The sequence below is a fragment of the Agelaius phoeniceus genome, chromosome 11 (genome assembly GCF_051311805.1).
Source record: "Agelaius phoeniceus isolate bAgePho1 chromosome 11, bAgePho1.hap1, whole genome shotgun sequence".
Taxonomy (NCBI): domain Eukaryota; kingdom Metazoa; phylum Chordata; class Aves; order Passeriformes; family Icteridae; genus Agelaius; species Agelaius phoeniceus.
Window position 1 is genome coordinate 5,015,262 of NC_135275.1, and position 14,369 is coordinate 5,029,630.

The 14,369-nt window shown below is 38.6% G+C and overlaps 1 protein-coding gene across 10 annotated transcripts in view; it reads right to left on the reverse strand.

Annotated features, from left to right (window-relative positions):
* Positions 1 to 14,369, reverse strand: part of SLC6A11 (solute carrier family 6 member 11) — a 112,714-nt gene that overhangs the window by 74,704 nt on the left and 23,641 nt on the right. For all 10 annotated transcript variants that reach the window (XR_013183808.1, XR_013183807.1, XR_013183809.1 and 7 more), the window contains exon 6: positions 10,372 to 10,504. Coding sequence is in view for 2 of the 10 variants with exons in the window: in XM_077184266.1 (XP_077040381.1) it covers positions 10,372 to 10,504 (133 nt within the window). In the remaining 8 variants the exon portion in view is untranslated. The remainder of the gene's footprint in view (positions 1 to 10,371; positions 10,505 to 14,369) is intronic.

Here is a 14,369-nt window from a genome sequence, read left to right on the forward strand (position 1 = left end):
CAAAAAGATGCTGTTCTCTAGAGAAACCACTGAAACTTACTGCTTTGTATTTGAAATTTTTTGTCTTAGGCAGGAATAAAAGATCACATTTGGAAAGAACAGATATAGGGCTGAGTTATTTTGTTCTCATTACATTTTATAGGGGTTTTTTATTATCAAAATATTATTAATAACAATAAGATTGAACATAATTGGGGGGCACATTATGTTGTTACATAGATTATTTCAAAGCCACCAAAGCTCAGTTCAGCCAAGAGAGCTAAAATTCACCTCAGAACCAGGACAAAAAACCTTGGGAAAAAAAAACCCTTCAAAGTTCTGAGAGTGACAGAAATCATTCACAAACCAAAAAGAAATATGAGCTGGAAGTGTGTGTGGGGGGTGCAAAAATAACTTATTATCTTTGGATAACGAAGTTTTCTGGGGATGTGCATCCATGAGCCATCCCCTGCTCCCTCCAGGTGGAAGAGGGAGCAGAACCATAAAAACAGAGCTAAGGGGGAATATTTGAAGTTCAGTAGTGAGAGGTGACACCACACTCAGCCAGCAGGGCCTGGGAGATCCTATTTTAAATTGTTCACAAAAATTCTGGGTATTTTCCCCAACAGTAAAATGAAAAATAAATTATAACCAAAAGTTAACTACAGTTGCAGCTTTATTTTATATATTTAATTTAGTAGTGCACAGTGTAGAGCCTAATTTGTTGGAATAAATTCCCAACAGGTCAGGTGTCTATTTTATATTGAATTATTCAGAACTGCAGCCTAGGACAGGTGGTCCTCAAAACTGTAGCCATGATATTTTATGGAAAATCCTTTCCTTAGGATTTTTTTCTCCTGAGAAGCTGAGAGGGCTCAGGAACAAAATGTACCCAATGGTTATCTGCTGCTGTGGAATGCAACAGGTGCATCTGGGATTGGGCTCATGGGGTTGTTTCTAATTAATGGCCAATCACAGTCAGCTGGCTTGGACTCTCTGGTCCAAGATTTTATTTATCATTTCTTTCTATTCCTTGCCAGCCTTCTGATGAAATTCTTTTAGTCACAAGATTTTATTTATCATTTCTTTCTATTCCTTGCCAGCCTTCTGATGAAATTCTTTTAGTATAGTTTTTAATATATCATAAAATAATAATTATAAAATAATAATAATATATCATACAATAATAAATCAGCCTTCTGAACCATGGAGTCAAGATTCTCATCTCTTCCCTCGTCCTGGGACCCCTGTGAACACCACCACACAAAACCATCATAAAATAAAAAAAACCAGAGATCTCTACCTTTAGTAACACCTAAAATGTTAAAATGTTAAAATGTGGGTGTGAATTAAGGATCTTTTATTACATTTCCTTGGCCACCTCAATGATTCATTCCAGTTTTCTATTTCCTGCCCTTCACAGATTAACAATAATGTCAAAACCCTTTTCAGGACATTTTTCAGTTGTTGTTAACAGGATTCTGTGTCAAGATGTCCCTGCAAACAGGCTGTACCTGTTCTCTTTCAGCTCTGGGCTTTGGACAGATTTCATTAACACAGACTTGCAAAAACGCCCTGACACTTCACCAGCCCTTCAGGGGCTCCAGCCCAGCAAATCAAAGGGATCCATGGCACTAATTAACAAATTATCTATGGTACTAATTACCAAGGGGTCCATGGTACTAATTACCAAGGGATCCATGGCACTAATTACCGAGGGATCCATGGCACTAATTACCAAGGGGTCCATGGCACTAATTACCAAGGGATCCATGGCACTAATTACCAAGGGAGCCCTGGCACTAATTACCAAGGGATCCATGGCACTAATTACCAAGGGATCCCTGGCACTAATTACCAAGGGATCCATGGCACTAATTACCAAGGGAGCCCTGGCACTAATTACCAAGGGATCCATAGCACTAATTACCAAGGGATCCATGGCACTAATTACCAAGGGATCCATGGCACTAATTACCAAGGGAGCCCTGGCACTAATTACCAAGGGATCCATGGCACTAATTACCAAGGGATCCATGGCACTAATTACCAAGGGATCCATGGCACTAATTACCAAGGGGTCCATGGCACTAATTACCAAATGATCCATGGCACTAATTACCAAGGGGTCCATGGCACTAATTACCGAGGGATCCATGGCACTAATTACCAAGGGAGCCCTGGCACTAATTACCAAGGGATCCATGGCACTAATTACCAAGGGATCCCTGGCACTAATTACCAAGGGATCCATGGCACTAATTACCCCGTGAGGAGCAGTGCAGCACTGCAAAGGACAGCACCTGTGCAGTCAGAAAATGAATATCAGGGAATCACAGAATAATTAAGGCTGGAAAAACCAACCCTAAACCCAGCTCTGCCAAAGCCACCACTGTCCCCAGGTGCCACATCCACGTGTCCTGTGAATGCTCCCAGGGATGGTGATTAAACCATGCCCTGGGAGCCTCTTCCTGTGCCTCAGCACCTTCCCAGGGCAGAAATTTTTCCCAATATCCAACCTAAACTTGCTGGAAGCCGAGGCCACCTCCTCTTATCCATCCTGTCCCTTGTTCCCTGGGGGCAGAGCCTGACCCACCTGCCAGATCATTTTAGAGCAATAATGTCCTCCTTGAGCCTCCTTTTCTTCAGGCTGGACATTCCTTTTCTTACTTTTTGTTCCTCTTGTTCCTTCAGGAGAAAGTTTTCCCAATATCCCAATATCCAACCCAAACCTGCTGGAACCCAAGGCCAGCTCCTCTCATGTTGTCCCTTGTTCCCTGGGGGGAGAGCCTGACCCTCCTGCTGGATCATCTTAGAGCAATAATGTCCTCCCTGAGCCTCCTTTTCTCCAAGCTGAACATTCCTTTTTTTCCTTTTGGAGAAATTTTTCCCAATATCCAACCCAAACTTGCTTCAACCCGAGGTCACATCCTCTCATGCTGTCCCTTGTTCCCTGGGGGCAGAGCCTGACCCCACCTGGCTGCACCTTCATTTTAGAGCAATAATGTCCTCCTTGAGCCTTCCCTTCTCCAGGCTGGACATTCCTTTTGTTCCTTTTTGTTCCCATTGTTCCTTTTAGAGATATTTTTCCCAATATCCAACCCAAACCTGCTGGAAATCAAGGCCAGCTCCTCTCATGCTGTCCCTTGTTCCCTGGGGGCAGAGCCTGACCCTCCTGCTGGATCATTTTAGAGCAATAAGGTCCTCCCTGAGCCTCCTTTTCTCCAAGCTGAACATTCCTTTTGTTCCTTTTGGAGACATTTTTCCCAATATCCAACCCAAACCTGCTGGAACCCAAGGCCAGCTCCTCTCATGCTGTCCCTTGTTCCCTGGGGGCAGAGCCTGACCCCTCCTGCCAGATCATTTTAGAGCAATAATGTCCTCCTTGAGCCTCCTTTTCTCCAGGCTGCACATTCTTTTTGTTACTTTTTGTTCCTTTGGGAGAAATTTTTCCCAATATCCAACGCAATATCTCAATATCTCCCTGGGGGCAGAGCCTGACCCCACCTGGCTGCACCTTCATTTTAGAGCAATAATGTCCTCCTTGAGCCTCCCCTTCTCCAGGCTGGACATTCCTTTTGTTCCTTTTTGTTCCTTTTCTTACTTTTTGTTCCTCTTGTTCCTTCAGGAGAAATTTTTCCCAATATCCAACCCAAACCTGTTGGAACCCAAGGCCACCTCCTCTCATGCTGTCCCTTGTTCCCTGGGGGCAGAGCCTGACCCCTCCTGCCAGATCATTTTAGAGCAATAAGGTCTTCCCTAAGCCTCCTTTTCTCCAGGCTGGACATGCCCAGATCCCTCAGAAATTCATCTTAAACCCCTCAAACTGATCAGAGCTTGAAAATGCACTCAGCAGCCTCTGCAGGACTCAGGTCTCAGTTTTGTGTGTAAAGGTGAAATTAAATGCTCAAAAGCAGGAAATATCTGGGGCTTGGAATGGAATGTAACTAATTTTTCTAAATGGAACTTTTGGAGAACATTACAATAAGCACAGTCACAGGGAAAAGAGAAAAAAAAATCACAAGCAAAAGAGCAAAACAAGAAATGATGCCCTCATTTGCACATATTCAACCCCAAATTCTGCTTCTTGTGGTACCTACAGCAGCAGAGCTGCTCCTTTGAGAAAATAAAAACTTCTCTGCTTTGCTCTGGTGCTTGTAGCTTTTCCAGTGGGGTTGTGTAGAAAGTGGAAGATTTTAATGAATAATGAGGGGGCAAGGACGGTATCAGAGCCCTTTGTCCTTTTATGTTTATACTCAACAGCTCCAAATGCTGCCAGGTCATTTCTCAGGGTTTCCAACAGTGAGCTGCAAAGTGAGCAGTGCATTCCCAGGGATAAATCAGATAAGAATCCTGTGCACTCATGAATCTGCTATTTTTTTGGCTCACAGGAGTATTTAATGCAGCATCTTCGCTCGTGTTTCTGCAGAGAGAGGAGCCACATCAGAGTTTACTCCTGTGGCACAGCAAACCCTCCCAGCACAGCTCTCTGGGCTGTGGGGAGCAGATTCTGCAGGGTGGAAAGGGGTAAAAAGTGTCTGACAGAGCCCCAGTATTATCCAAGGCTTGATGAGAGCCTGCAAATTGAATTATGACCTGAAAAGCCAAGCAAATTTAATTTAGACCCTCTTGGCTCTGGGGCTACAGCATCCCTGCTCCCAGCTCTCTGTATTTCAAATATAAAATACTGAGAGGCAGCTTAAATTCAGCACCTTCTAACATCAGCAGGAAGTGGAAATTCAGGGAACTGAGCACAAAGAGAAGGGAAGGATCAAAATATTCAGAAGTCAGAATCCGACAGAATAATATTCAGTGATTATGGCATGTAGAGGAGTTCCAGGAAATGTTGAAGAAAGGATTCCTGGGAGATTTTTCTCTCTTGCAGCTGGTTCTGCACAATGAGAAGGATTTCTCATCACTTATTAACCAGTAACTAGTGCAGAAGTAAAAATCACTGAGCAAGAACTATTTGAATTTAGCTCTGGCAAAAGAATATTTGCATTCTTTTAACAAGAACCCATTGAAAAAGACCCCAAATATATGAGAATTCAGTGTTCATACAATCAGTGTGATATTCTAATATTCAGTAAAATCCTGGAGGGAGAATACTGTAACACTTCCCATCAGAAAATGCTGCCTTGGTGTTGAGTCATACATTACAAAAGCTCATCCACAGTTTAATTAATGTGCTGCAGGTGGGGTAAAATGTTCTGATATCAATAAATTAAAAATGATAGAAAGGCTGTGGGGGTTTTAATACTTTTGATTCAGCTTCTCCTCATCTACAGCGCAAAATCCTGAAGGACCTCAGCGCTGGTTTGCTCTCATTCCCACTCAAGTGATCCAGGCAGGAAAGCTGGATTGTTTTTTGAGTCTATTAATTTAGATTATTAATACAGAAGTCTTTTCAAATCAGTAATTGGAGACACTCAAACCCACGCTCTGTAGTGACACAGATGATACAAAAAAATAAGCTTTGATTTGGGCTGGATAACAGAAATGTAACAAGGTAATAAAAACGAAATCATTTTTAAACAAAATTAAATATTGTACTGAAGCAACATGTAGGGAACAATTGATTAATGGAGGGAAATTAAGAATTGGAAGAGGTTTTACCAAGACATGAGCAATCCCTTAAAAACCTTAAAGGTTTTTAAGAAGCAGCCAAACACCAAGACAACAGTTCCAACCTTCTTGGACCAAGAAGTTTCACCAGAGACATTCCAAGGTCCCTCCCAACTTTTCCATTTTTATAACTCCACGTCCCAGCCAGGGTTTCAGACCAGGGGTATCAGCACAGGACAGGGATGTGTTGATGCACCCAAAAATTAACCAAGAGCAGGAAAGAAAACTTAAAATGCTTTTTGTAACTTTGAGTCCAGCAGGCTCCACCCTTCAAAAGGAATTGGGCAGAAGTTGCAGAGAGACACAACTGAGCTCAGTGGAAGGCTTTGTTTGCAAAAATTGCCATGAAAATAGAAAATAAAAAGGAAAATATTAGGGGTACTGCCTTCAGCAATATAGGAAAAGTACATTGGCAGCTACTGGTGTGGCTCTTTCAAAGCTTAAAGCACGAGGATATTGAGTTAAATTAATAAATGGATAATCAAGATCCATAAAAGAACAGGTTCCCTTCTTCCTCAAGATTTCATTAATGAAATAGGAAGATAAAAAAAACTTAGGGAGACTCAGCAGCTCTGTGTACAATATAGAAAAACTCAGAATTGCTATAAACAGAAATCAAAAGTATTTTGTAAAAATCAGATACTAAACCAAACCTAATGATCAGACACTGGAATGATAATTTAAATGTGAAAAAAATTAACTTTCTTCAGTCTTCTAGATAGTTCTTACCTCATCTTTGGAAGCATTTGATCTCAGGTACTGAAAGGTCCTCTCCATGAGGTGGAGATCAGAGATTAACAAGCAAGTTTCAAAATACACATCAAATTAACTGCACAGGCAAATTTTTCTCCTGATTTTGAGTTTCTCATTGAAGGATCCTACATTTTGCATATTTGCAACGTTTAAAATGTGAAAGCTGGCACACAAATACCTTCAGATCTAAGACTGGATAATTCAGGGCAAGAAAATCTTGAATAATTAAGGCCAAGGAGCCCTGAAAGGGCACAAATCTATTTCACCTGAGAGCTGTCAGAACCACCTGGATTTATTTTGCCATTTCATAAATGTTGGAAGGGAAAATGGGAATGCTTTGTGAGAAAGTGATGAATTTCAAGAACAGTAATGGGAAAGTTTGGAACATCCTGTTAACAGTGTAAGAGGCACTTCCTCTGGAGTTAAACTTGATGTTAGTCTTAATATATTTAATATCCTGAAATATTAAATATTCATGATCTGTGGTAGTGCTGGTTGGAGAATGATGGGGTTATTTTATAACAGCTTTTAAGGCTTGGATTCTTTTTCCACCATGCATTAGAATGCAGAGTAAAAAAGAGGAAAAGGGTGAACCAACCTCCTGAATATTTCACAGAGCACAAGAGTGTGCAGAGGACACACCTTCTCCACCTCACCTCTGTTCCCCTGTCCTTTTTCTCTCCACTCTCCTGTCCCACACACAGCTCCCTTTGAAACAGTTTCAAAGGTGATAAAACTTTAGGCAGGTTTTTGCTTTGAATAAATGTATTTTTTCGTTGAAATTATCCAATCCAATTAAAGTATGTCATAAATTTAACAGACTGTTATATCATTATCATGAAAAACCCAGAAATCAATTTTAAATGTTTCCTGGAAATGAGCATATAATAAATTCAATTTAGTGGGAAGGCTTATGGATGAGCTTGAATATGAATTTTAGAAATGGCATTAGATTTGAAATGGAAACTTCAGCTGAGAAATCTATTACATCATTTATATTTCAGAATTTATATTTAATCCATTTATAGCACCCCCAACACCTGAGTGCTGCCTTTGTTTTTAAACTGGGAATTTTGCTGCTCTGGGAAGACAATGCCACAGCTCAGATTTCCAGAGATTAGGCTGGAAAAAGTGGCAAGTGGAAGAATATTGAATAAACAGTGCATTAAAAAAAATTAAAAATAGTAAATGTATGCCCAGGGGGAAAACCTGCCCTGCAGAAATAGAGCTGGAAAAAGGAATTATCAATATTATATCATATTGATTATCAGTATGATACTGAATTATCAATAGCAATATTGGCTAGGACAGATCCCTCCTGAGAGTCAGGGACTCTGTGGAAGGGCAGAGTTCATGGGTACCACAGGGTGTCCTGAGAAATGTGGGAATTCACCAGTCCTAAGGAATTCCTCAGGATTCTGGAAACAGAACAGCTGCTCATGGCAAACTGATTTAAATACTGCAAGTACACCATGAGTCTGCCTCTTACAGAACCCTGGCCTAAATGTTTTAAGCTTGAGACCTATAATATAAAGCTGAATATTGGGCATGAATTCCCTTCCCTTTGCACCTCTGTTGCAAGACTAGAAGTTATTTCTGCTTGTTGAAGAGTTTATTATCCCTTTCTTGTGCCCAAGATAGGCTGTTCTCTCCCAGGCTGACCTCATCAGAGAGGTGGTTATCCAAATCACACTGAAATAAAATCAATTTATTCCACCTAGCTAAAGCTGAGGGTTTAGCTACGCCATCAGAAAAAGAAAAAAGGAAAGGTCAGACAGGTTATCCACCTCCAAAGCACAAGATCTGCTTCTGGGGAAATGGGATAAACTGAAAGAATGGAAGAACAATAAAATCCTAGAGGTAAACTCCAGAAATGTAAAATAAATCCTTTCTAAAGTCACTTCAGTCGTGTCTGAGCCCAGGGCTGCTCCCACTGCTCTGCCTGTGAGTGCCTCTGGGCCAGCCTCGCGTGCGTGCACACACCTGCAGCCACAGAGCGATTCCCTGCCCCCTGGGGCAGATTAGACCATGCTAGAATACATTTCCATCCTCAGAAATTCCTTCTGATGGAAAAAAACCCCAGTTCTGCTCAGTTTCATTTCTTCCTCTCAGCTGCAGCCCCTCAGGAAACTCCAAAGTGCTCGTGCACCTCCCTGAGCCCACGTCAAAGGCGTGAGGACATTTATCTTGTCACTCCCTTGGATCACTTTGGCTTCTCCAGATTCCTCTCTTTAGGATGTTTCCCCTGCCTCTAAACCATTCATTCTCATCCTCATGCCTCAGGTTTTGGCTTTTATATTTTCAGGTTCTGTGCTGCTTTAGTGTGTGGGTCTGGGTTCACATCAGGGGATGCTGAGCTCTGGGCACAGAGCAGGGACACAAAACAATTCCTGCTCCAGCTGGGCACCAAGGACAAATGATCCAAATCTCAGCCCAGGAGCACAAACCCCGTGGGCTGGAGAGAGAAAAACAAGGATGGGACTGCAGGGGCTAAAGCTGGGATGGGACAATGAACTGCAAGGTGCAAATGGAGCAGAACTGATCCAAGGGAGAGACCCCGTGCCTGGCTGTGCATTTTGGGGCCATTTTGGTTGACCTTGGGTTCATTTTGGGACCATTTTGGTCCCCTTGGGTTCATTTTGGGACCATTTTGGTTCATCTTGGGTTCATTTTGTGACCATTTTAGTCCACCTTGGGTTCATTTTGGGACCATTTTGGTCCACCTTGGGTTCATTTTATGACCATTTTGGTCCCCTTGGGTTCATTTTGGGACCATTTTGGTTCATCTTGGGTTCATTTTGTGACCATTTTGGTCCACCTTGGGTTCATTTTGTGACCATTTTGGTCCACCTTGGGTTCATTTTGGGACCATTTTGGTTCATTTTGGCTGCAGCCCTGTCAGGGCTCTTGTGCTGCCCAAGGTGCATCCATTGAGGAGATCCTTTGAATCAATCCCTGCTTTATTTTAGCTCTGCCCAGCCTCTGTTGCAGGTCAGCCTGCACAAGGCATCACTCCCTGTCCCTGTCAGGGTTTCTCAGCAGTGATTTTCCCTGCACTGATGAAGGTGGGGCTGCAGGAATCTCTGTGTGTGTGTGTGTGGAAATTCTTCTTATGCATGTGGAAATTTCTTGGGAAATGCAGCAGCAGCTTGAGTGGCACAGTTGGCAAACACACCCAGAATCAGCAACTGGGAACAGCCAAAATGTTGCTGTATCAAGGATGTGTGCAGTTGGCACAGCTGAAAAATTTCACTCTGGTGTTTTTTCAATTTCAAAACTCCCCTACGTGTCAAATATTTCATTTATAAACAGAGGTCACTAAAACAGAAATAAAAATATCCTCACCCACAACCCAAACTACGTAAGAAACAATTGAAAATCAGATATTTCAATGCAGCAATTTTGTTCCTGGTTTCCTTTGGTTCCAACATAAGAAACCAGTGATTTTTTTAGATCCTCCCTCCAGATCTGTGTCTCTTTTTCTCTCTCAGTGTAGCTGATTATTCCCAGATTCTACTCAGAGCTGAGGCTGACACCACTCCAGGAGCAGCTTCTCCCTCTCCCTGCTCCCAGGACTGAGTGGAATTCACTCAAAAACTGCTAAATATTTTTATTTTTCCCCATAATATTCCTGTCTTGGTCCCTCTCTGAGTGCTTTCATTATTTCTGCTTTTTGTGTTCAATCTGTATTTTTAAATTCTCTTTTTATGTGCATTAAAACTCTCAGTGACTCTCTCGTGGGACTGAGAGTTTCGAATCCTGACAGTTTGGGGCAAAATCCAAATTTTGCAGAATTTTTGCACAGAAATCAACACAATCTGGTTTCTTTCCAATAAATCTCATTGCTAAATTAACAACAAGAAAACAAAACCACCCAGCCTCACCTAAGAGAATTAGAGAAAAAAGCAAATAACGAAACCAAAAGGAACAAAAAACTGCAAACAAATCTTAATTTCAGATCTTCACACGTGTGAAATTCTCCTGTTCTGGTGGAAATAAATATTTCAGGCTCACCTTTCCAGTGGATTTGGTGCCTTTCCAGATGCAGAAATAGCAAATAGTCCAAGCAGCCAGGAGGCACAGGGCGAGCTCCCAGCGCAGGTTCCCAATGTGCTCAATCCCATCGGAAATTGCCAGCACCCTCCGTCTTCCATGGGGAAAAAAGAGGGGGAAAAAATCAGAATATTGAGCTAAAAAAGCACCACATGGGAAATACTGGGATAGAAGTGAATTAATTACAAAAAAAAAAATTAGAATATTGAGCTAAAACAGCACTACATGGGAAATACAATGGGATAGAAGTGAATTAATTACAAAAAAAATTAGAATATTGAGCTAAAACAGCACTACATGGGAAATACAATGGGATAGAAGTGAATTAATTACAAAAAAAAATCAGAATATTGAGCTAAAACAGCACTACATGGGAAATATGGTGGGATAATAGTGAATTAATTAGAAAAAAAATAGAATATTGAGCTAAAACGGTGCTACGTGTGAAATGCTGGGATAAAAAGCTAATTAATTACAAAAAATTAGAATATTATGCTAAAACGGTGCTACATGTGAAATGCTGGGATAAAAAGATAATTAATTACAAAAAAAAATAGAATACTGAGCTAAAACAGCACTACATGGGAAATGCTGGGATAAAACTGAATTCACTACCAAAAAAGATTATAATATTGAAGAAAATAACATTGTATATGGAATACTGGGATAAAAGTGAATTAATTACAAAAAAATTAGAATATTGAGCTAAAACAGCACTGCATGGGAAATACTGGGATTAAAGTGAATTAATTACAAAAAAAATAGGATATTGAGCTAAAACAGTGCTACATGTGAAATGCTGGGATAAAAAACTAATTCATTACAAAAAAAAATAGGATATTGAGCTAAAACAGTGCTACATGTGAAATGCTGGGATAAAAAGCTAATTAATTACAAAAAAGATAGGATATTGAGCTAAAACAGCACTACATGGGAAATACTGGGATAAAACTGAATTCACTACCAAAAAAAGATTATAATATTGAAGAAAACAGCATTGTATATGGAATACTGGGATAAAACTGAATTAATTATGAAAAAATTAGAATATTGAGCTAAAACAGCTCTACATGTGAAATATTGGGATAAAAGTGAATTAATTACAAAAAAAAGATTATAATATTGAAGAAAACAGCATTACATATGAAAAATCAGGATAAAACTGAATTAGTTACAAAAAAATTAGAATATTGAGCTAAAACAGTGCTACATGTGAAATGCTGGGATAAAGCTGAATTCATTACAAAAAAAAGATTATAACAGCGAAGAAAATAACATTGTATATGGAATACTGGGAAAAAACTGAATTAATTACAAAAAAAATATAATATTGAGCTAAAACAGCACTACAAGGGAAATACTGGGATAAAAGTCCATTAATTACCAAAAAAAATTGTAATATTGAGCTAAAACGGTGCTACGTGTGAAATGCTGGGATAAAAGTGAATTAATTACAAAAAAAGATGATAATACAGAAGAAAACAACCTTATATATTGAATGCAGGGATAAAACTGAATTATTTATTAAAAAAATTTAACATTGCACTAAAACAGCACTACATGTGAAATGCTGGGATTAAAGTGAATTAATTACAAAAAAAATTCTAATATTGAGGTAAAACAGCACTACATGTGAAATGCTGGGATAAAACTGAATTAATTACAAAATAAAAGAGATTATACTATTGAAGAAAACAACATTGCATATGGAATACTGGGATAAAACTGAATTAATTACAAAAATACATTAGAATATTGAGGTAAAACGGTGCTACATGTGAAATACTGGGATAAAATGAAATTAATTACAAAATAGAAGATTATAATATTGAAGAAAATAGCATTACATATGAAAACCCAAGATAAAATTGAAATAATTACAAAATTTAGAATATTGAGGTAACACAGCACTATGTGCGAAATGCTGGGATAAAACTGAATTAATTACAAAAAAAAAGATTATAATATTTGAGGAAAACCAGCATTACTTGTGAAACAATGGGTTAAAACTGAATTAATTTGATTAAATGACTGCTCTTTACTCACTACTGAAAATACCCTGTGCTACAGTAGAAAGAGAGATAAAAACAGAATATTCCAGGTATTTTGTATCTGGTTATAAATGAACAAATGTTTCACTTTTTCAAGCCAGTGACAAAATTTTAACTTTAGAACAACTTTTCTTTAAAGTCAAAGAAAAAGAAATTATTTTTATTAGTTACCAACATATATGAGCTAAAAATAAAACACTTCCTAAATAAATGGTTTTTCAATTTGATTTCTTTTCCTGAAAACCATTTCTAACCTTTATTTTTACCTGTTATCCTTAAATTTCATCCATTTCCTTTTGTAATTGGAACTATAACATTAAAATATTTCTTTTCTAAACCTCAACATTTTGAAGCAACTTAAAGCAACAAATGCACACATAAAGACATTCACACAAAAGTTTCTTAACACTCAACCTGAAATAAACCATCCTGAGAAGAAAATTTATAAAATCTTTAAAATCTATATTTCAAGTTAATAAATAATAAGTTATTAAATTAATAAAGTTAAAGTTATAAGTTAATAAATAAATATAAATTACAAATTATTACAACCTCAGACTTGTATTCCTCTCCTTCCACATTGTGAGTGAAAAGAAATTAATTGATTTCCACGGGTTTCAATTGATTATATAATTAATGTCTACACAGGAATACACATAATTTAATTACAATTTAGTAGAAAGGTTAAGTATTAAATCAAACCAAGCAAACCACAGTTAAATATATAAAAGAATTCTTCCTGTTGTATTTGGTTGAGTTATTGTCTGAGTCAATAAATTTAGGGATATAAAGTCTGATCCTGTAATTCCAAGCTAACAAAACATAACAGTTAAATGATATAGAATATATTTATATGAAAAATATAATATTTATAGCAGATAGAAATATTTAAATGAAATAAAAGGAAATTTTAAAAGTGAAAAAAAAAGGAGGATTCTGTGAAGGGAAATTCCTGGAGTGATAGAGTGGGAGGCTGGAGATGGAAAAATGGAAATATTGAAGCAGCGCCTGGGCAGGTTCCACACCTCCAGAGCTGCAAATGCTGCTCCTGATGGAGGCAGCCACTCATAAAATATGATTTAAAATTCCCTCTTTAGCTGGGGAATGACAGAATTAACAGGGTAAACAAAACCCACAATTAAAACCCAAAATCACAGATTTTATCTCCGTAATTCCCAATCAATAAAGACAGATCCTCTCACTCAAAAATGAAAGGGGCAGGAAGTCAACACGAACTTTTTGAGAATTATTTACTTAAATTAAAATTCCTGCCACCTCATCCACATCTCCTCCCCATCCAGGAACTGGTTTTACTCTTCAGATCTTTATTTTTTAAATCTTTATTCTTCAAATCTTTATTCTTTAAATCTTAATTCTCCTAAACTTTATGATTCAAATCTTTATGATTCAAATCTTTATGATTCAAATCTTGGTGATTCAAATCTTGATGATTCAAATCTTGACCAGTTAATTTGGGGGAGAAGTGATCCAGCACGGAGCACCCTCAGTTGGCCAAGACCTGCAAAGTGCCTGAAGTTCTCTCATCAAAATGCACCCAAATGAAGAGAGGTGGATTTTAATGAGGGGTTATTTTAATCAAGAAGAGGAAGGACATAATTGATACCTGCACACAACATCACTGAGACATAATTACACCGAGAGGTGATGAAATGCATCCTTAAAATTCAAATTCTTCTAAGCTTTTTGACAGATGAAGGTGGAATTTTACCGAGGATGGAGTCCACCCTCCTTAAATTCTCATCAAATCCCAAATGAAGTCCTTGAATTTTTAGATCGCTCAGAAGAGGAATTAATTGCAAGAGAACCAGGACAAAAATTGGCATAATATGATCAGAAAAGGAATAAATAATGTAGGGCAATAAATACTAAAAGGCCTTTTCAAGCAGT